The 23,050-nt window shown below is 39.0% G+C and overlaps 1 protein-coding gene across 5 annotated transcripts in view; it reads left to right on the top strand.

The window, feature by feature from the left end:
- The window catches only part of pfkpa (phosphofructokinase, platelet a), a 132,907-nt gene extending 110,528 nt beyond the window's left edge, over positions 1–22,379 (top strand). For all 5 annotated transcript variants that reach the window (XM_060922516.1, XM_060922517.1, XM_060922520.1 and 2 more), the window contains 5 exons: positions 4,874–4,935; positions 5,196–5,307; positions 5,899–5,998; positions 16,245–16,350; positions 21,803–22,379. In XM_060922516.1, the coding sequence (XP_060778499.1) occupies positions 4,874–4,935; positions 5,196–5,307; positions 5,899–5,998; positions 16,245–16,350; positions 21,803–21,959 (537 nt within the window). In that variant the 3' untranslated portion in view covers positions 21,960–22,379. The remainder of the gene's footprint in view (positions 1–4,873; positions 4,936–5,195; positions 5,308–5,898; positions 5,999–16,244; positions 16,351–21,802) is intronic.
- Positions 22,380–23,050: the final 671 nt, after the last annotated feature.

Here is a 23,050-nt window from a genome sequence, read left to right as displayed (position 1 = left end):
AAAAAATAAGTTCATGTCCCCATTTCAGTACCCATAAGCGTGGAATCACTCATATATATATATATATATATATATATATATATATATATATATATATATATATATATATATACACACTGGAGATCAAAATTAGAGAACAACTTATAAAAACTTGAATAATTTTGAAATAATACCATCTTCACTGCTCAACAGTTTAAGGACATTTTGTTGTGTCTATACCATGCTACAACAACACTTTTTCACAAAATGGATAACGCATTTCAACAAAAAACCTGCATTTTGCAAAAAATGCACTGATCAAAATTAGAGAACACTTTCAGGTGCCTCCCACTTAATGGTGCTAATCTAGCACATGGTGCTAATTTCCTTGATTATCAGTCAACCCCTATTTAAGTGGCATTCTAACTGCCAGTTTCATTGACTTTGCAAGATGGTGGGTCGTTCTAAAGTGACTGAAAGCCTCCGGCAGCAGGTTGTCCAGATGAAAACCAAAGGGATGACCCTATCAGCCATAGCAAGACAAGTTGATTGTTCCAAATCTGTGATTTCAAGAATATTGAATCTTTACAAAACTACAAACTCATTCAAGTCGCCCAAGAAGGCTGGTCGTCCACGGAAGACAAATGCAAGAGAGGACAGGTCACTGCGAAGGATGTCAATGGGTAATCGTTTCCATACTGCAGGTGGAATTGCTCGCCAGTTCAGTGCTGAACATGGTAAGGATCTGTCTCGCCATACAGTGGCTCGCTGTTTAAGAGCATTTGGACTGAAGGCCCACACTGCAGTGACCAAACCTCTCATTAGCAAAAAAAATCAAAAAGCTAGACTGAGCTTTGCTGAGGAGCATGTTGTGTGGCCAGAGGAGAACTGGTCCAGGGTTCACTTCAGTGATGAAAGCAAATTTAATTTATTTGGGTCTGATGGGAAGCATTATGTTCGGCGACACATTGGAGAAAGACTAAACCCAAAGTGTGTAAAGAAGTCAGTGAAAGGTGGAGGAGGAAGTGTCATGGTTTGGGGCATGTTTTCTGCTGCGGGAGTTGGGCCTCTTGTACAGCTACATGGCCGAGTGAATGCAAATGTGTATCAGAACCTTCTTCAACAGCACATGGTTCCTTACTTGCGTTCATCGCCCAATCAGCCTGCAGTCTTTATGCAGGACAATGCTCCATGTCACACAGCAAAACGGGTAAAGAATTTCCTTGAAGGTGAAAACATTGAATTAATGGCATGGCCTGCCCAGAGTCCTGATCTCAACCCAATAGAGAACCTCTGGAAAATCCTTGGTGACAAAGTTATGGTCAAGAAACCCTCTACAATCACCGAACTGTGGAGGAGGCTGGAAGAAGAATGGACCAAAATCACACCAGAGCAGTGTGAGAGACTAGTGCTATCCTGTGGCCGCAGATGTGCTGAAGTCATTCACAGCAGAGGCCTGTACACTTCTTACTAATTGCTGACTGTTGTAACCTTCAGATTTTTGTTCCAGATTGTTGTTCTCTAATTTTGATCAGTGTGTTCTCTAATTTTGATCAGTGCGTTTTCTGAAAAATATTTTTTTTTGTGAAATGCCTTTAGTCATTTTGTGAAAAAAATGTTGTTGAACCATGATATGGACACAATAAAATGTCATTTAACTGTTGAGCAGTGAAGATGGTATTATTTCAAAATTATTCAAGTTTTTATAAGTTGTTCTCTAATTTTGATCTCCAGTGTGTGTATGTATATGTATATATATATATATATATATATATATATATATATATATATATATATATATATATATATATATATATTTGAAACAAACTTTAGCATTTTGTAAAGAGAATAAAAACACATTTTACGAATTTCAGTACTTCAGCCAGCAGCAGCCTCTTAACGACACACCCATTAGCTATTCACATGTTAAGCGCATGGAACAACAGTGTCGTCATTCACTCATTGTGTAGCAAGGGGAGGTGAGGACACGCCCCATTTCACCAGTATAAAGTTCACTTGTTTCCATACCGACTGAGAAACTTTGAGGAAGTGCCTGGTCAAGACAGTCTGTTCCATGCCCCAAACCTGTGGTAGAGTACAAGAAGTTCATGGGTGGTGTGGACTTGTCTGACCAGTTGATCCAGTACTACACAGCACAAAACTGTGAAGTAGTACAAGAAGCTTTTTCTTCACTTCCTGGACATTACTGCAACAAATGCCTTCATCCTCCACAAAGAACTCATGCAAAACATGCAGAAGAAAAGCCTGAGCCACAGGGATTTCATGGAGGAGCTCACTGCACAGCTGTGTGGTGTGCCACTATGTTTTGAGGCCCCAAAGGCTCCTCTGAAGAAAGTTGGCAAGGCTCACAAGCCAGTTTGTGGGATTGAGCTGAACACAAATGGGAATAGGGCCGGTGATGGTCGCAGAGCCTGTGTGTACTGCAGGTTGCAGGGAAGGAAAACAAAAACCCTGTGGAAGTGCAAAATGTGTGATGTTTTCCTTTGCCTTCAACCTGACAGGAACTGTTATGATGCTTGGCATCCAGATGAGGACTGCGATGAGGACTGAGAGCAGAGAGCCACAATCCAGGGATGATCATTAGCTATTGAACATTTTTATTGAGTATCTTACAGTTGAAGAGGGCATATTTATTATAAGATTTAGAAGAATCCAGAATATTTAATCTGTGACTGTGATAGTTTTGGCTTTTAGGGCTTCTTTTCTTTGCAGTAACTTTCCAAGCAGGGAGGTACAGGGGCCAGGGCCACGGTCTTTTGTCTTTGACAAATGGACTGTTGACAGTGACGGGGGATTACAGGTGAATTACACCTACCTCATCAATATTTATTTGAAAGGGCAATTGGCTTTGGAGAAAACAAAGGTAGTCTGAAGTTTCTACAATTAGTATTGAAACTACAGAATATTTCTGAATGTCACTTTTGCATGGATGTTTTTAGTTAGATGAAATGCTTAAAAAATATCAAGGTTTATCAGACTGCTACAGTGTGTCTGACAGGCCCAGGACCTCAGAGTGTTAAGTATGAAACCCCTAAATATTTAGAAAACATAACGTTATTGTAGGGGCGGCACGGTGGTGTAGTGGTTAGCGCTGTCACCTCACAGCAAGAAGGTCCTGGGTTCGAGCCCCGTGGCCGGCGAGGGCCTTTCTGTGCGGAGTTTGCATGTTCTCCCCGTGTCCGCGTGGGTTTCCTCCGGGTGCTCCGGTTTCCCCCACAGTCCAAAGACATGCAGGTTAGGTTAACTGGTGACTCTAAATTGAGCGTAGGTGTGAATGTGAGTGTGAATGGTTGTCTGTGTCTATGTGTCAGCCCTGTGATGACCTGGTGACTTGTCCAGGGTGTACCCCGCCTTTCGCCCGTAGTCAGCTGGGATAGGCTCCAGCTTGCCTGCGACCCTGTAGAACAGGATAAAGCGGCTAGAGATAATGTGATGTGATGTGAACGTTATTGTAATGTACCGTCCCGTTCTGGTTCATACTTTCCATACCGGGTTACGGGAGACACCTTTGCGAGTCCATCTGAGCAGAGAATCTTTTGGTCATCTTGATCAGTTGTGATAAGGAACCACATTGGAAAAGCTATATTTATTGTGTCCCGCCCCCAATTTACAGGAACCTCTGTCTTGGTTCCAGCAAGAAAGAGGGTAAAATGTGCAGGAATGTGAGAGCAGATGGGTGTCGGTGCTTGAACGGTGGGGCAGAAACACAAAACACACACTAACAGGAGGAGGACAGAGTGAAGGTACACACTTTTATTAGCCCCGGGTCCAGTGGACCCGAACATCCTGTATGTAATATAAATGTAGGGGGGTGTACAGTGTGTGGTCATCGAAAATGTGTTCTGATGTACGTTCTTCACAGAAAATGAGCCAAGGCCAGTGAGTCTGTGTTTGAAAAAATAATCATATCATTGTTCCTTTGATGAAAAATGAAGACTGGTCCCACAGACTCGAACACCATACAAGGGTTAAGTTATTCCATGAAATCGAGTCGTACATGAGCTGATAGCCGATGAGGCGCGCAGCACTGAGTCGGCTATAAGCCACGTATGAGGAGGTTGAGTGGAACAACTCTTTTTTTTTTTTTTTTTTTTTTTTTTTTTTTTTCTCTCCTATCCACATTCACTGGATTTTGAGAAATTTTTATTTTTTGCAAATTTGTTAAATAAAAACTACACAAAATGTCTGACAAAATTTCCGCTTAGAATGTAAACAAACCGGCAAAATGACAGGAGCAGTTTGTGAAAAATGCAATGATAATTCTTGAAAAAATAAATACATTCTTACCATCAAATAGTTTTTTCATATTTTGTTGCTTGTTTTTGGTGGGGAGCGGGGGTGTCATTTATGGTTTTTCAGTGGTTAGCAAACCAACTTGAAGGTGCATTACCACCACCTACTGGGCTGGAGTGTAGGACGGCGACTTTTTTTTTTTTTTTTTTTTTGGGGGGGGGGCAATATTCTTTTAGCTATTTCTGTTTCTTTTAAATACTTAACAATTTTTGAGGTTTTGTTTTCCAGTAGAGTTTCTGTTTCGTCCTCGGTTGGTTCAGCAACACGCTCCACCATTTTTGTTTTTCTCTACTCATGGTTTATGAGCTGATAGCCTAGTAGTAGAGTAGCCAATCAGAGCGCGTGGATAGAATAATACAAAATATTTTCATTATTTATCATTGAAAACACACATGAAAGCATGCTACACAGTTCGTGATTTAGACCTGGACATTTGGATGGTTTTTTTTTTTTTTTTTTTGTCCCCCCCCCCCCCCGGAGGCAGATCTTTTTGAGGTTCCATTTTTATGAAATAAAAAATGTAGTAGAATATATTCTTTACTTCTAGTTATAGACTAATGTGTTGTGTGTTCTATCCCAGTCTAACGTGGAACATTTAACAGAGAAGATGAAGACCAGCATTCAGAGAGGACTCGTCCTCAGGTAGCACCTTCTTTTCCTTCTCATTATTAAACATTAACACTGTTAGAACGTCAGATTAGTCATGTGTGTCACCCTGTAAACAGAAGTGGAACTGGATGTGTGTTCAGTTTGTGCCTGAATATTTTAAACAGCCTCTCAGATCACATCACATCACATGAGGATATTTTTGGGGTGGTTTTGATTGGCACCTCAAGACTTGATGTTAATCACTCACACTCCACTGTGCTGTGTGTGTGTGTGTGATATGCGTGTTCCTCCAGGAATGAGAACTGCAACGAGAACTACACAACAGATTTCATTTATCAGCTCTACTCAGAAGAGGGTAAAGGCGTGTTCGACTGCAGGAAGAATGTTCTTGGCCACATGCAGCAGGTACACACATTTGTAACTCTTTGTCAGGTATTTCATTACATTTACATTAACGGCATTTAGCAGACACTCTTAAACGGAGTGATGTACGACATACCCAGAGCAGCCTGGGGAGCAGTTGGGGGTTTGGTGCCTTGCTCAAAGGCACTTCAGTCATTCCTGCTGGTCTAGGGAATCGAACCAGCAATCTTTTGGTCCCAAAGCTGCTTCTCTAACCATTAGGCCATGGCTTTTAAATAATACTGTCTACACCAACCCATAGCCCTGTATCAGTAAAAAGGTTTTTAAAAGGAAACTTTTGGCGCTCTTGATTTTTTCCTGTATTAAGTTAAACCTGTTGGTTTTCTAACAGTGCGGTTTTCCTCATGGAGGCCCAGCCACTATGTCATATTTGGTCGGCATAAGGAGATAAAAGCATACCCCCCTGCTTCCACATGATGATGATGATGATGATGATTTTTTTTGTCAGTAGGAGTGAAAAATATTAATAATTCCTTCAGACAAACTGAACTGATTTTATTTCTTTTAAAAAGTCTAGAGGAAATATAACATAACGTTCATGTAAACACACCGTCTTTCTCTCCAATTCCTTAGGGAGGCGCTCCATCTCCGTTCGACCGCAACTTTGGGACCAAAATCTCAGCCAAGGCCATGCAGTGGATCTCGAAGAAGCTGACCGAGTGCTACAGGCAAGGTAAGTGAACACACACAGTGCTGACAGACTGCCAACATGCTGAGACTGACGCAGGAACGTACCGTCCACACGTGCAGCCTGAGGCACTTAGACAACAAAATAATTACCTCTTTACCCATTTTACAGCATATTTCCATTGCGGGTGCTGAGGTTAATGATGGGGTTAGTGTTAGCTGTAGGAATAGCAGTATACAGTGGTTTGTGTAAGTATTCACCCTTTTATGAACTTTTGGGTTTATGTAATTGGGAGTATATGCCATGAATCCACATAAAATAGCCCATCGAGTTTGTTACAGTTTTATATTTTTACAATCAAGAGACCTGGTCGAAAATATTAAGTCTAATCGGACAGTTCAACACAAAATATATATATATATATATATATATATATATATATATATATATATATATATATATATATATATATATATATATAATACTCCTTTCAATAATATGAAAGTGGGAGGAAAGTCAAAGTAGTTTGTGAAATTATTTACAGAGAACTAATTTTTAATTTATTTAAAAAAATTTAATATTAATTTTTTTTATTTTAATGTTTTATTTTGTTTTTTATTATTTATTGAAATTATTTACAGAGAAATTTATATTTACCCTCATTATAAAAGCATAAGGGGTGAATACTTATGCAGTCACAACTTATTTTGTGTAGATTGATGGTATACAATCCTTCTTAAGTTCATTTCAGTGCCAAGTTGTGCAGTTTTGGTCAATAGTTTACATACACCGAGGCTAAAGATATTCAGTCTCCAGTTTTTCACAACGCCACACCATTTCATGGTGCCCTACATTTCTTTTAGCAAGTCAGTTAGGACGTCTGCTTTGTTCACAACAGAGGTTATTTTAAAACAATTGATTAGAGACAAATTTACTTTAATTCGCTATGTCAGAATTGCAGTGGGGCAAATGTTTGCATGCACCAAAAGTCTCTTGAAACAGTCTGGAAGATTCCAGACTTGTGATTGGCCCTTTGTGATCATTACAAGTTAAAGGGGTCCCTCACCTTTCCCAGAATCCAAACAATATTCCAAAAACAACCCGCAACAATCTGTCCACATCCGAGGCCACTAATCTTAAATTGTAACACGGAATTGGTATTTTTCCGAAGTATCCGTCCATCCATTATCTGTAGCCACTTACAGGGTCGCAGGCAAGCTGGAGCCTATCCCAGCTGACTACGGGCGAAAGGCGGGGTACACCCTGGACAAGTCGCCAGGTCATCACAGGGCTGACACATAGACACAAACAACCATTCACACTCACATTCACACCTACGGTCAATTTAGAGTCACCAGTTAACCTAACCTGCATGTCTTTGGACTGTGGGGGAAACCGGAGCACCCGGAGGAAACCCACGCGGACACGGGGAGAACATGCAAACTCCGCACAGAAAGGCCCCTGCCGGATGCTGGGCTCGAACCCAGGACCTTCTTGCTGTAAGGCGACAGTGCCAACCACTACACCACCGTGCCGCCCTCCGAAGTATCTATATTGTAAATTCTTTCAAATGATCACTTCTTTTCGTATGGTTATTCTGTTGCAACGGAGCCAAACCGGCCTCGGCCACCTCACATGCACCCATGAAGGGAAGAAAAAATAAGGTGTGTTTTGTTCAAAGCAGTGTTGTAATTGAGTCACAAAACCTCGAGTCTCAGTCCAGTCTCAAGTCCCCAGTGTTCAAGTTCAAGTTGTTAAAAAAATTTCAAGTCGAGTCCGAGAACAAGACTCCAACCGTGCCATTAGTTTGTTCCTGAACATGACTTGCGAACAAGTGAATGTGCTTCTCTTTGTCAGGGAGTGTGAAGTATTCTGTCAGCGATGGTTGGGAGACAGATACAAGTGCAGAAGGTGTGATTATTAATGCAAGTGAAGACGAGCAATCCAGAACGGCATGCAAAATTGTAAAACACTGAAACGGGCAATAGGTCGAGCGAGACACAAACAGGCTATCGTAGACTTGGCAGAATCAAAGAAACAGGAAATCAAGGGATCAGGAACCCAAACAAGGAAATACGGCTCGGTAATGTGTCAGTAATGCAACTCAATACTTCGCAAAGTAAGTGTGTTTTCACAGTTTTTGTACAAGCGTGCTGATTGCACCTTAATCCTGTGCAGGTATGAGTTGTTTACGGCGTGCGCGAGAGTCTGCTTGGCGCGCGCTGTCCGGAGCGCACCCAAGAGTCTGTCTGGTGCACAGGTGTGACACTCTTGCATGGAATTAGTACAAAAATTAAAGTAGATATTTATATCTTACGCCAAATTATTATGGCATGTTATAAAAAATAAAGAAAAAATTCAGAGTTCGAATGCAGTTAATGTACAAGTCCAAGTCCGAGTCATCAGTGCTCAAGTCCTTAAAATTAGGGCACAAGTCAGACTCGAGTCAGAGTCTTGGACTCGAGTACTACAAGCCTGGTTCAAAGCTTCTATGTACAATGCATAGATGAAGGATAAGATCGAGCTGGGTCTCAAAGGGCTTGTTAAGTCAGTTTGTAGAGGTTTTGCTGCAGAGTGCTCACAGGTAGCTTTCAAAACAAACGCAACGGATTGGATTCTGTTCAAGCAATTAAAAGGGCTGTTTCACAATCATGGTTGTCTTTTTGAACAACGACAGCTAACTCCTGCAATTAGGTCATGTGTGTGTGCACGCACGTGCGCTGGAGTTTCTTATACCTTTTTTTTTTTTTTTTTTTTACCTGGACACACAGCCCTACCTACAGCAGTAATGTCTCTTATATGTTCTTATAAAAATGTTTTGTAAGTTTTGGGCTCAGTTTTGATCTTGTGATTATTTTATTTTTCACTACGTTAATGATTATACTTGGATTGTACTGCACTGATTCTTGGGATTTTGGATAAAACAGGTTTTAATTTTGAAAATAAAATTCCTTAAATTACAAAATCTAAAAGTATATCATTATAGGACAAGGCCTTGGCTGTTCAGCAATGTACCAGTGCAAGCTTCTCATTTTGTATTTTTTTTTTCATAAAATGGGCATTTTTTTCAGCTATTTGTTTTTGTCAACACCGTCAGATACAATAAAAAGCAAATTATTTTGTGTATATTTGGTCTAATAATATGTATTTAGAGTTTTTAAATCATTATCTGGCATTCTTAGCACACATATACACTGTTAAAAGTTGAATATTCACTTTTATTCAATTTTTATAGTTTCATGTGTACTCCTTTAGAGATCTAATAATATACAATATTTACTTTCAGCCTAAGGAGACAAAGTAATGGTTTTTTTTTTAAATTTAACAGACTTTTATTTTTGTATTAAAAGAGACTATTACTTTTCATAACTCAACAGCACTGAAGAAACATGTAAGCATATTTATTTAAAACAAATAAAACTCCCTCTGACGGTGGTGACCTTTAGAACTGACGGTGGTGACAGTGGCCTCATTACAACATACACTACCGTTCAAAAGTTTGGGGTCGCCCAGACAATTTTGTGTTTTCCATGAAAAGTCACACTTTTATTTACCACCAGAAGTTGTAAAATGATTAGAAAATATAGTCAAGACATTTTTCTGGCCATTTTGAGCATTTAATCGACCCCACAAATGTGATGCTCCAGAAACTCAATCTGCTCAAAGGAAGGTCAGTTTTATAGCTTCTCTAAAGAGCTCAACTGTTTTCAGCTGTGCTAACATGATTGTACAAGGGTTTTCTAATCATCCATTAGCCTTCTGAGGCAATGAGCAAACACATTGTACCATTAGAACACTGGAGTGATAGTTGCTGGAAATGGGCCTCTATACACCTATGGAGATATTGCACCAAAAACCAGACATTTGCAGCTAGAATAGTCATTTACCACATTAGCAATGTATAGAGTGTATTTCTGATTAGTTTAAAGTGATCTTCATTGAAAAGAACAGTGCTTTTCTTTCAAAAATAAGGACATTTCAAAGTGACCCCAAACTTTTGAACGGTAGTGTATAATTCCAAATTTAAATTCCAAAGTCAATGGCTTTTTGCTTAACAACTTTATTTAACTATTTGGTCCAAAAACATAACAATCCTGAGCAATGTAATAATGTTTTTTCAAGGAATATAGGCCTAAGGTACAATTAAGCAATATCATTTTTAAAAGTACTCCATCCCCATATCATCAAATATCAAATCATCATAGTAAGAAATAATGTTATTACCGGTGGGAATAATGTACATCACTAACATCTTAAACGGTCATCAAAGTTGAGTGTAATGACTGAAATTGAGGGAGATGTTATGAATGTTGGATTTGGTTAGTCATTCCATTTGGCTTTAGTTAGTCATTCCATTTGGCTTTAGTTATTGGAGAAGGGACTGTATACTATGTGCTATAGAGGTAGGTAGTAGGTGCCCTATGTACATCCCAAATGACATAAGCCAAATGAACATGGCATAATAGTGAATTGAGAGAGAGAGAGAGGAAAGGCACACTACATCCCCTAAGGGTTGGACAATAGGGAAGAAATATTGGATGAATTATATAAATATAAAAGAGGTTAATGAAACATCACGTCATACTGGTACTTATTGTGATCAACAATTATGTTCTAGCCTCCATTGAGGGCCATTTGGAGGTTTTTGTCACCACCGTCAGACTGTGCGTCACCACCGTCAGGTTTTCTGTCTGACGGTGGTAACAAAAACCTACTCTTTCACATGATATGCAGGAGTTGTTCACATTAGCCATCTTGTTTTCCCTCTGTTGCTAGCTACTTCAGACCTCTTCTTAAAAAGTATACATTTATGTCATAATCTAATATTTTTTATACAAAAGTGATGGTGTTGACATGCTATGGTTGTGACTGTAGCAGTGTCCAAAAATATGAACAAGTTTAAGAGAAAATACCAAACTTACAGGAGCTTGAGTAATCTGGAAGCATGCAGTAGAGCTGAAGGTTTGAAAAGAGGGCCCTCGGGAATATAGTTGACGTTGTAGTTGCCTGATTTTATTGCTTTTTGTAAATATCTGACGGTGGTGACAAATATGTGGGACACATTTTGAGCAACCACAAAATAATAGTAAACATCGTTCAAAACTCACTGTTTGCAGTTTTAAATACATATAACAATGTATTCTTTCATGTAGTAAAGGTATTATTCAATTAAATTATTACTTTTTGTTTTTTTAATCAAGTTGAAATGATTAGCTCCTATCCGAGGACAACTGATTTTGTAGGCAGTGGCCAGCATATAATCATTAAATTAATAAAAAATAAAAACAATCCTATAAAAGAACCTTACATATGTGCAAAGGACCCCCTGATTATAACTTTTAATTTTTTTTTATTTATGAAAATGTTATTAATTTCCAACAGACTTGGCACTTTTCTTAGTGGGACACGTTTTTGCCAAAGTTTCAAGAATCAGTGACTGGTTAAATTCCGAATTGCATTTTTTAAGCACTAGCTAGGTTTTATGTTGGGACGTATACAGTACTTTCATTCACAATAGAAAGATTTTTAAGTAGAACTTACATTTTATTGTAAACCAAGTTCCTCCAACAGGATCCTTTGTTTTCCAGAGAGGACGTTTTTTTTGGACATTCACCATATGAGGAGGTTGTAAATGCTTATTATTATTTTTTTAATAAAGAAAATAGTTACTTAAAAAAGAAGACTTAAAATGTAAGACATCTTTGCAGCAGAGCTTCACATGTGGTTGAAATGCGAGTCTGTCAAAAAGGGTCCTCTCTGGAAAACCACAAGGATTGTGGTCACGACTTCAGTTGTTATTACAGTTCCCACCATGGACAAACACTGCTGCACAGTACTTGAACATTTGTACTTGGTCACATCCATTTCAGCAGTTTTTCACTTTTGTATCCCTTACTCTTGTGGACTGTAAGAAAGTGGGTCAGTTTTAGAAATGCTGTATATGCTTTTTCTCACCACAGGTGACACGCCCAGTATATGACCTGTAGCTCTGAAATTCTGCACGGTTCATTTCCATCTCAAAAGGTCATTTCTGGCAGCAGAGAAACACAAAAATCTGAGGTTTGACTTTTGGACTATTGTGGACTGGAAAAGTAAACCCTGATTGTGAAACAGCCCAAAAACACAATGCCACCAGATACTAACAAAGTGTATGTAAACATTTGACCTGATGGAAATCTCAGAGTAAATAAAATCTGAAATAAATCGGTCTCTTTTTAGCTATTATTTTGAAATGACCTCTTATGGAAATAAAGCACAGCTAGATACCGTCACTGATTTAACACAATGAAATTCTTATGCAAAAATAACATCTGTACGGTTAACATATGATACAATTAGAGGAAAAAGTGCAACAGCTGGGACTGCACATTGCGTAATATAATTTAAAAATGCAATGTAGTGCAAGTAGTGACATGAAGGTGTGAGGACTGTTGTACATCACCGAACAGTGCAAAAAAGATATATAGTAGTATTGATTATTGAAATGTATATAGAAGTATAACGATGAAGATGCTATACTGTATGTAAGGTGAGCAGTGTATTACAGTTGTGTAGAGAGGTTCAGGGCATGCTTACATTTATTTATATCTATATTAATACTTTTTAGTAAAAGTATCAGTGAGAGATTATAACTGTACATGAATCTTGTGTTTCATTTCTCCATTGTGTGTGTTTTGCCTTTTTTGCTGTACGTGTGGCCGACTAAAGATGAAGGTAACTGTTTGCTTACATTTAAAACTTCAATCATAAGATTCATGATAGGATAATTTAAATAATATTGGCTGGGTTTGAGTGGTATATCAGATATATTCCATTCAGCTAGCATGATACTGAACGAGTCGAAGACGAGTAGCTGAATGGGATATATCTGATATACCTCGAGGGGGAAAAAAAAAGCCATTATTATTATTATACATACATACACATTCGATGGAACAATTTATAGATTTTACAAAAAGTTAAGAACGGGGGGATAATTTGCCAATATTGAATGCTGATTCTGATCGAATGTAATTCAGTGTTCTGTCAATCCAATGTACAAAGTCAAAGTTCTAACAATAAAAATGGTACACGTCCCAAAAAGCCTGAACAACAACCCAACTTGTATACAAGCTATATCTGGGTAGACAGTTCAAGTTCAAAGTTACTTTTGGTCGTAGTTAATTGTTAGACTGCAGTTGTTCAAAATAAAAGGGCTTTGCTGAGTGAAGTCCTCTTGTAAAAGTCTCTGTCACTTTTCCTCACCTCCAAGTAGAACTTTGACAGTATTTCTGCTATTGCTGTCTTCCAGTTTTTCAATGTCCGTTGGTATGTTTTTCTCTTGTGTATAGGCACGAAGAGTATCCAGGGACGTTTTGGTAGCCTTTCGGGTGTTCAGCGTGTCTTTCTCTTTAAATCTTCAGCTTTTAATGAAGCAAATCTCACCGCCATTTTTGTTTACAAACTGTCACTTGCTAGCGCGGAAGTTTTACATCTCCGTCTCTTTTTCAGTTTTTCGATGTCCGTTGGTCTGTTTTTCTCTTGTAAATATGCGTGAAGATAGTATAATGAAGTTTTGGTAGCCTTTCGGGTGTTCAGTGCGTCTTTAGTTTCAGTTTATTTATTTAGTGCTTAATCCAAGCACTGAGTTAACCCCGTCTTCTCTCTTGCCCGGCCGACAAAGAAATGATACACGCAACAGAAGTTTTGTCATTGGATCGTCGCATGAGCTTCAAAATGTGATGTCGTGTTGTCTTGACAACATGCAATATTATACCAATATTGCATGCTGATTCCCCATTGGGGAGAACGGCGTAATACATGGAGGATACGCGATATGATAATATTGCATGCCATCAATAAACCCACTAGAAGGGAATAGAATACATGTTTTTATTCCATGGAAAAAGTCTCCTGTATGTATAATAATATAGAGAATTAGACTGGTATGGTTGCTTATCATATCGTTCTTTTAACTGGAGGTGGGCAATATGATTTAAATTATAATATCACAATACCTGAAGTGAAATTTAACATTTAAAAGAGAATAATGGTGAATATTGTTGAATAGTCTTTCTACACCCAGTTTGTTTTGGTTCAGTCTAATTCATGTCTGTTCACCAAAACAGAATTCATTTCTCAAACGTGATGGTTTTTGAGGACACTAAACTTGCCTTTTGTTATTAATTATACTTGCATAGATCTACATACAGTACCAGTCCAGTTTATACACTTCATTCATTGTTTTTTTTCTGTATTTTGACTATTTTGTACATTGTAGAACAAATACTGAAGATATTAAAACACTGGAATAACATGGAATTATGTCGTAGATGGGGGTGGGAGTGTTTAAAAAAAAAAAAAAAACAATGCTTAATATTTTAGATTCTTCAAAGTAGCCACCATTTACCTTGATGATGCTATTGGCATTATCTTCACCAGTTTCGTGAGATAGTCACCTGGAATGCTTTTCAATTAACAGGTGAACCTCGTCAAAAGCTAATTAGTGGATGAGTTTCTTGCCTTTTTAATGATTTTGAGATCAAACAGTAAATAATAAAAATACAGTAAATCAGTACAGTACATATTACACGGTTGCACGAAGATATGAAGTTTATCTTCAAGCGGTGAACATATTCACGAGTGAAAATATTTTTCAACACGAGAAGATAAACTGCATATCTTCGCGCCACCGTGTGATGCTCTTTTATATTATATGGACACATCCACAAAGAAAATATGCAAGTTAATTAAAATAATTTTAATTTTGAACCAGTTCGCCATTTTGACAACACATGTCCAGTCAGCGAGAAAACACTGGGAGTGACGTCATCAGAGTGAAATATCGGGAAATGTCTGTCAGATCCGCAATGTATTTCATATGAAAAATTAGCTTTTCAGCATGCAAAGATAAACTTCATATCTTCAAGCCAATGTGTGATTTTTTTCTTTGTGTTATATCGACACATTCACAAAGAAAGTCCCCAAATTTATCAAAACAATTCCTTGATTTCCTCATGAGTGACATATACGGTATATGTTAGTTACCAGCTGGGAGGTCTGTATGGTGAAATACCGTGACCAAGGTCTTAAAAGTACTGAGCGAGGCCCTCTGGGCCGAGGTCAGTATTCAAGGCCGAGGTCACGGTATTTCACAATATGGACCGACCTTAAGCTGGTAAATAATATATTTATTTTTTTCTTTACCAAATTTTAACAGAAGACGAGAGCGCCCGAAAGGGAAAACCGAGCCGAGCTGCCATTTTGAATCCTCATTCACGGCTGTAATGCAAATGGCTTCCTCCTCGGTATACAAGTGCACTTCCATGGCAGGAAAAAAAACTAGATTTTGCCGCCTATGTAGTCCCCTATTTATACAAATAGGAGTCATTCAGGATTCAGCCATGTTTTTGCTCGGCGTTAGCAACAGTTAGAGGTTTTTAGCTTTCTCCTGAAATGTTTTCTTTTATTTCTTCTTCCTCAGGGTAGTAAAACTCGCTTTCGCTGTGAACACTGTCGTTATCGCTATCCATGCTGTAAAATTAATGCTATTCTCCTGAGAAATGCTGGCAAAAATTTACAAGATTTTTGATAATCTTATAAATAAATCTTATTAAAAAAAAAGATATGTTGACAAAAAATGCTACTATGTTTGTTGTTGTGAACGAGCGAGTCGCCAGAGATCCTTAACTGGGGTCCGTACTGTAGGATACGGACCCACTCCCTGGCCAATCAGAGCGCAGGATTTGATGGAAACTGGACCGGAAAAAAAGAGATTTTTATGTCATGGTGTTGGAGCTCGTATGAAAAATACAGGTGGTGTATTTCCCAGTAAACCAGTCGTCTTCATAGAATATACAGTATAACCGTATTTCACAACTATAGTAATCCATATTATGTAAAGAACCGCTCAACTAAGTAAAGAGAAACAACATCCATCATTATGGGTATTTTTTGATGACCAAGGATTCGGACACCCTACATGCTGCTTTTTTGCATACTAATAGTATAAAAGTATGCTTATTCGGATGCAGCCTTAGATTATGAACTAGCCGTTGCTATAGAAACAATAATATGTTAGAATAAACACATTGAGTTATAAACCTGTGATTTGAATTCTAGCAAGAAGTACAGTCATGGCTGCTATAAAAAAAAAAAAAAAAAAAAAGACACTGACCAATCAGAATTGAGAATTCAGCAATACTAATATAAATCAGGTTACCGTGGATGTCAAGCCGTCCTTCACATTTAAGATAGAAATCACTCCAGAGAGCTGTAATGCTTCACTCATCTGTGTGTGTGTCCTCTTCAGGGAGAGTGTTTGCCAACACCGAGGACTCGGCCTGTTTGTTGGGGATGCGTCGCCGCAACCTCATCTTCCAGCCCGTGGTTCAGCTGAAGGATGAGACGGACTTTGTGTACGTATGACGTTGATTCTCCTCCCACACGACCCTGAACACAGCCTTACAGGGATCATCTGATAAAATAGTGTCGCTGGTTTCTGCATTCAGAGCCACAGTTGTAGATTTCTACAGTCAACATGATGATTCATGAACGCTGTGTCCATTTGCTGTGTGTAAAACATTGATCATTTTATCCTTTTTCCAGTAAGGCCGTCAGAACAAATTTCACAGTTCAACTTTTCATAATATTTACATATTTAAAGGAAAGAATCTATCATCGGCTCCAGAATTATTGTTATCCTTGGTAACAATGGGTTAAAAAAAAAAAAAAGTGTATTGGAAATATGAGAAATTTAACCAAAAAAAAAGTTGAATAATTCTGCCAACATTTCTATAGAGTTGAATGCTTAAAGGAGAACTGAAGGTATTTTTATCAAAATTCTATTTCTCATTAGGAATGCGTTTTTGATCGCTATTTTGTCGCTGCTATAGCAAGTTATGAGTGTTTGAAATATGCTCTGTAATATATCAGTCCATATGTCAAAGCAATGGCCGTAAACGAGATTCGTTGAGACCTGTGCGAGACATCGTAGGACGGAAGTAAAACGTACAGCGGAAATCAAAGTGACCAACATCTGCCAGCGTCATCAAGAGACGCGCGCGCCCTCTTTCGAATGCTGATGTAATCAAGCTGGAAGTTTTGTTTGTTTTGATAGCAATCAGGAAAGTTTGGAAAAAAGTAGGCAGTAATCATCATTTAAACTCGTTTTTGTGCAATACTTCGTTTGGAAAACAGTTTTCAAAATGGCGGCACTGACACCTGGCTGACACTTGATGTTTCGAAGTCTCGCACAAGTCTCGTGAAGATCACGCGGATAAGCGACGCCTGATGTGGACCAAACGAACTAAATTCAACACGGCTAAAAACCGAATAGGCCGATAAGTATAATATTTAATTGCAATTAGTTCCCGATACGAGTCACGATACAAGGTTACTAAAACCGAAAACGTAATTGAATTACACGTTAATTAAGAAATAAAGCAAGTTTAAAAATGACTTCAGTTCTCCTTTAAGAGCTCACATTTTATTTTTATTAGGGCTGCCAATTGATTAAAATATTTAATTGCGATTAATCACATTATTGTCCATAGTGTACTCGTGATTAATTGCTAATTAATCACACATTTGTAAAATGTGTTCTAAATGTACCTTAAAGGGATATTTTTCAACTTCTTGTGCAGTGGGCGTGGACAGATCTGCTTGCTTTATGCAAATGTAGAGTCACCAGTTAACCTAACCTGCATGTCTTTGGACTGTGGGGGAAACCGGAGCACCCGGAGGAAACCCACGCGGACACGGGGAGAACATGCAAACTCCGCACAGAAAGGCCCTCGCCGGCCACGGGGCTCGAACCCAGACCTTCTTGCTGTGAGGCGACAGCGCTAACCACTACACCACTGTGCCGCCCAATAAAGAAAATAAAAATACAAAACCCAAATAAATCCATTTGTTAAGCCGCACAGCTCATGAAGATGTTTTCCAGTAAAATGCAAAACTCCCTGGGAAATGTACAGAGCATTCATGAGCAAAAACTGCAGTTAAACACACTTGCACATTTCTCAGAATAAAACAAACTCTCTCACTCCAGTGTGTAGTCTCACATGCACCTGGACCTTAACACGTCGTCTTTTCTTCCCTCTGGACCATCAAAAGCGTATAAAAATACACACATTTTATCTAAACAGTCAGAATGCAACAATATAAGTTGATTGTGTACAAATCACGACTTGTACTGACCAGTTATTCACTACACTACTTGCGCTACATCACTTCCTGATTTCCCAAACTACAGGGTAGGGGCGCATAACGTACATGCGTTTAATCGCGTGTCAAAAAAAATTAGTGGCATTAAAAGGAATTTGCGTTAACTTTGACAGTCCTAATTTTTATCTCCAGCTGGCTGAAAGGCCCGAAGGGGGATTATGTCGTGGCGATGTCCGTCCGTCCGTCCGTCCCAGGAAGGGTGCTCACCTTCTGAAATCAACTCCTCTCTCGGAGGAATTTCATGAAACTTGGCAGGATTCTTTGTTATATGTCGGTAATACGCATATTGTAATTTTGTTCAATTCAGTCGCATTTTACCAGAGTTACAGCCCTTGATTAACAAAATTATACTTTGACAATTTCATGAGGGTGTTTTCCTTCTGACATCAACTCCTCTCACAATTTTTGGACAGATTTCTCGAAGCTTGGCCAAAGGCCTTGTTATATGACGGTAATACGCATATCGCGATTTTAATTTCATTTGTGAAAAATTTCCCCGACTTTTGGCCCTTGATTAAATAACTTGTACTTTGACAATTTCATGAGGGTGTACGTTCTTCTGAAATCGATTCCTCTTGCTACGCGTGGGTTGCTGCTCAGGTCATGTTCTCTGTATGAAATAGCCATGTAAAATAAAGGCTTTTTTTATATACTTGGATACGAAGAGTGCCTTGGATTCCTTCTTTTTTCAAAGGCCTTGTTATATGTCGGTAGTACGCATGTTATTTTGTTCAATTCGGTCGCATTTTCCCAGAGTTGCAGCCCTTGATTAACAACCTTCTACTTTCACGATTTCATGAAGGTGCACTCGCGTTCTCACATCAACTCCTCTCTCAATTTTTGGACAGATTTCTCGAAGCTTGGCAAAAGACCTTGTTATATGACGGTAATACGCATATCGCGATTTTAATTTCATTTGTGAAAATTTTCCCAGAGTTTTGAGCCTTGATTAAATAACTTTGACAATTTCATAAGGGTGTACGTTCTTCTGAAATCGATTCCTCTTGCAAGTTGTGGAGGAATTTCACCAAACTTGGCAGAAGGCTTTGTTATATGACGGTTATACGCATATTGAAATTTTGTTTAATTTGGCAAGGCAAGTTTATTTGTATAGCGCATTTCATACACACAGGCAATTCAATGTGCTTCACAAAAAATAAAAGCATAACAGTAACAAAGAATTAAAGTAAAAGTGAAATCATTAAAATCCAAAATTAAAAGAAATTATGTTAAAGGAAATTAATTACACTTTAGGTAAAAATTAATCAAGTGAAAGCATCTGAAAACAGCTTTGTCTTGAGCCTGGATTTAAAACTAACAACAGTAGGAGCATTTTTGATCTCATCTGGAAGTTGATTCCAAAGCTTAGCAGCATAGCAACTAAAGGCTGCTTCACCACACTTCGTTTTGACAGCTGGTATTACTAGCAAGTTTTTCTCCTGTGATCTTAGAGACCTATTTGGTGCATATAACTGAAACATATCCAGTAGGTAGCTGGGTCCCATCCCATTTAATGTTTTAAATAGAAGAAGTAATGCCTTAAAGTGGGCGGCACGGTGGTGTAGTGGTTAGCGCTGTCGCCTCACAGCAAGAAGGTCTGGGTTCGAGCCCCGTGGCCGGCGAGGGCCTTTCTGTGTGGAGTTTGCATGTTCTCCCCGTGTCCGCGTGGGTTTCCTCCGGGTGCTCCGGTTTCCCCCACAGTCCAAAGACATGCAGGTTAGGTTAACTGGTGACTCTAAATTGACCGTAGGTGTGAATGTGAGTGTGAATGGTTGTCTGTGTCTATGTGTCAGCCCTGTGATGACCTGGCGACTTGTCCAGGGTGTACTCCGCCTTTCGCCTGTAGTCAGCTGGGATAGGCTCCAGCTTGCCTGCGACCCTGTAGAACAGGATAAAGCGGCTAGAGATAATGAGATGAGATGAGATGCCTTAAAAGTCAATTCTATAGCTCACTGGGAGCCAGTGCAGAGACCTTAGGATTGGAGTGATATGGACTACCCTTTTTGTTCTTGTAAGAACCCTTGGTGCTGCATTTTGGATTAGTTGAAGCTCTTTGATGGTCTTTTTTGGAAGACCTGTGAAAAGGCTATTGCAGTAATCAACCCTACTGGAGATGAAAGCATGAATAAGTTTTTCTAGATCATGCTTTGACATGAGACCCCTGAGTTTAGAAATGTTTTTTAGGTGATAGAATGCAGACGTTTTTACCACTTTCATATGACCGTTGAAGTTAAGTTCACTGTCGATAAGGACACCAAGGTTTTGACAGTATCCTTTGGTTTAAGCCCCTTAGTTTCAAGAACAGTGGCAATCCTAAGCCTTTCCTCCTTTTTGCCAAATATAATTACTTCAGTTTTATCTGTGTTCAGCTGAAGAAAATTGTGAGACATCCATTTGTTAATTTGGTCAATGCATCTATGAAGAGACTCAAGAGGGGCATAGTCATTAGGTGACATAGCTAAGTAAAGCTGAGTGTCATCTGCATAGCTATGGAAGTTTATTGAGTTATTCTTAATAATTTGTCCAAGTGGGAACATTTGGGCAGATTTTCCCAGAGTTCTGCCCTTGATTATTAACAAACTTGTACTTTGGCAATTTCATTAAGGTGTGCTCGCTTTCTGAAATCAACTTCCCTCACAATTTTTATTATCCCCATCGTGGTGATGTCTGTCTGTCTGTCTGTCCATCCCAGTAAGGGTACTCACCTTCTGAAATCAACTCCTCTTACAATTTTTGGAGGAATTTCACGAAACTGGACAGGATTCTTTGTGTCAATAATACGCATATTGTAATTTCGCTCAATTCAGTCGCATTTTACCAGAGTTATGGCCGAGCTGCCAGCGGGGGATATTGTGCTCTCAGAGCACTCTTGTTTACCTGTAAACATTTTGGCTAACTGACCCGTGTTCCTTGACGTGACGTATGCCTGTACATGCTCTCTGAAATGCTTTCCGTGTCACAGCATGGCTTCTGCAGCCGTTTTATCTACCACGTCAGTCGCTTTGTAGGTTGTACCATTGATAGACAGGTTTTTCAGCCCCCTTTTTATTATACTTCAGTGGAAACAGACCAAAACTCTTCAGAAATGATTCAGATGGTGGATCATTCTTAGTATAGCAGTGACTGTGACATGATGGTGTGTGTGAGACACTGGTTTGTACGAGCCTCAGTGCTGTCGGGGACCTTTTAATGCTGTTAGAGTGATGTATTTTAGTCACTCAGTGAATTATGTTCTTCCTGTCTCCTGAGGGATTTTTTTTTCCAGTATACATTTAACAACTTGTGTTTTTAAAATATTTTTATCCATCTGGAAAAGCAGGAGACTTCGCATTAGAGGGTTTTGAGAACGTACCGTATTTCACAGTTCCAGTTTTCATAAAACATAATCAAAGGCAAAAAATGGTAATGACTGGTAAAGATAAAAGTTTTTATGAAATGAAAAATGTTTTTGTATTTTAATTGGCTTAATCTCATGCTGAAAATATGGGGAAAAAAACCTAACCTTTTAATTGAAGATTTTATTCTAAGAAAATAGAAATAATTATTCTGGAGGAGACTGTACCAGCTGAATGATGAATATCTGTGTGGATTGGAGAGTCTTAATTGCCCCAGGTATGAATAAATGTGTATGTGTGTGCGCAGTCACAGGATTCCTAAGGAGCAGTGGTGGCTGAAGCTTCGTCCTCTGATGAAGATCTTGGCCAAGTACAAGACGAGCTACGACGTGTCCGACTCAGGCCAGCTGGAACACGTCATGCGCAGCCGAGGCAAAGAGAGTGATGTCACCGCCGCCATCTGAAGTCGCAGCAGGGTCAAAAGTCGCAGCAGGGTCCCTGTTGTGTGTAACGTGCTGAGACAGATGCTTCTGTTCATCATCGTGAGCCATCAGCTTTTCATCACGTCGTTAAAACCCGCTCATTTCTCCCAGGTCGTGTCCTGAATGTGCTGTATGAAGTCCGTTTAGCACGAGATTGGTCAATTCCTCGTGTTTTAGTGCGTGCCCATGATGTAAGCCAGTGTCCACTGAGACTCCCCTCTGCTGTGTTAACTCGATGTTACTGTCTGTTAAGGCGGAGCTCTGCTGTAGATCCACTTGCTAGTATCCAAATGCTGTACCTTCTCTATGAGTCCAGTGCAATCTCTCGAACACGGTTTGGTGTGTGGATGTGTGACTATAATGTGCTTAAACAATAAAGTACACCTTCACCTGCTTGCTGAAGTGTTTGAAGATTCGTCTGAGTTATTTAACTTTGATCCATGTCACTATTCGTCTACACTGTGCACTTAGATGTGGAATGCTTATCTTTGATCTTTATTATGTTGCATTTGAGATGAGGGTTCAATTTGTAATTCATCACATAGAACTGCAAAAGTCAACTACCAGTTCCTTACCTGTTACAGAGTGATGTCAAATCAACATGGCCGCTCGCACTGCGAGCAGCGTAAAGTTTCCCTTCTCTACTTTTAAATTGGTTCATATCTGATCAGTTTATATACAGACACAGTGCTTGGTTAAAGTGACACAGGTCGATGTACAGTCAATATATATAAAAAAAAGTGTACACATCCTGTTAAAATGATCGGTTTTTCTGATGTAAAAAAATGAGACCACGATAAATAATTTCAAAACTTTTCCCACCTTTTAATGTGACCTATAACCTGTACAATTCAACTGACAGACAAAATCTGTTTTGGGGGAAAAAAAAACAAAAATAAAAAACGTACAATAAGCTGGTTGCATAAGTGTGCACACCCCTAAACTAATACTTTGTTGAAGCGCCTTTTGATTTAATTACAGCATTCAGTCTTTTTGGGTTCACACCTGCCATCAATTAAAATGACACTGATTAACCCCAAATAAAGTTTAGACATTTACTCAGTTGCATCCTC

Source organism: Neoarius graeffei, chromosome 5 (assembly GCF_027579695.1).
Source record: "Neoarius graeffei isolate fNeoGra1 chromosome 5, fNeoGra1.pri, whole genome shotgun sequence".
NCBI classification, from domain to species: Eukaryota; Metazoa; Chordata; class Actinopteri; order Siluriformes; family Ariidae; genus Neoarius; species Neoarius graeffei.
This window is presented reverse-complemented; position numbering and strand designations above follow the sequence as displayed.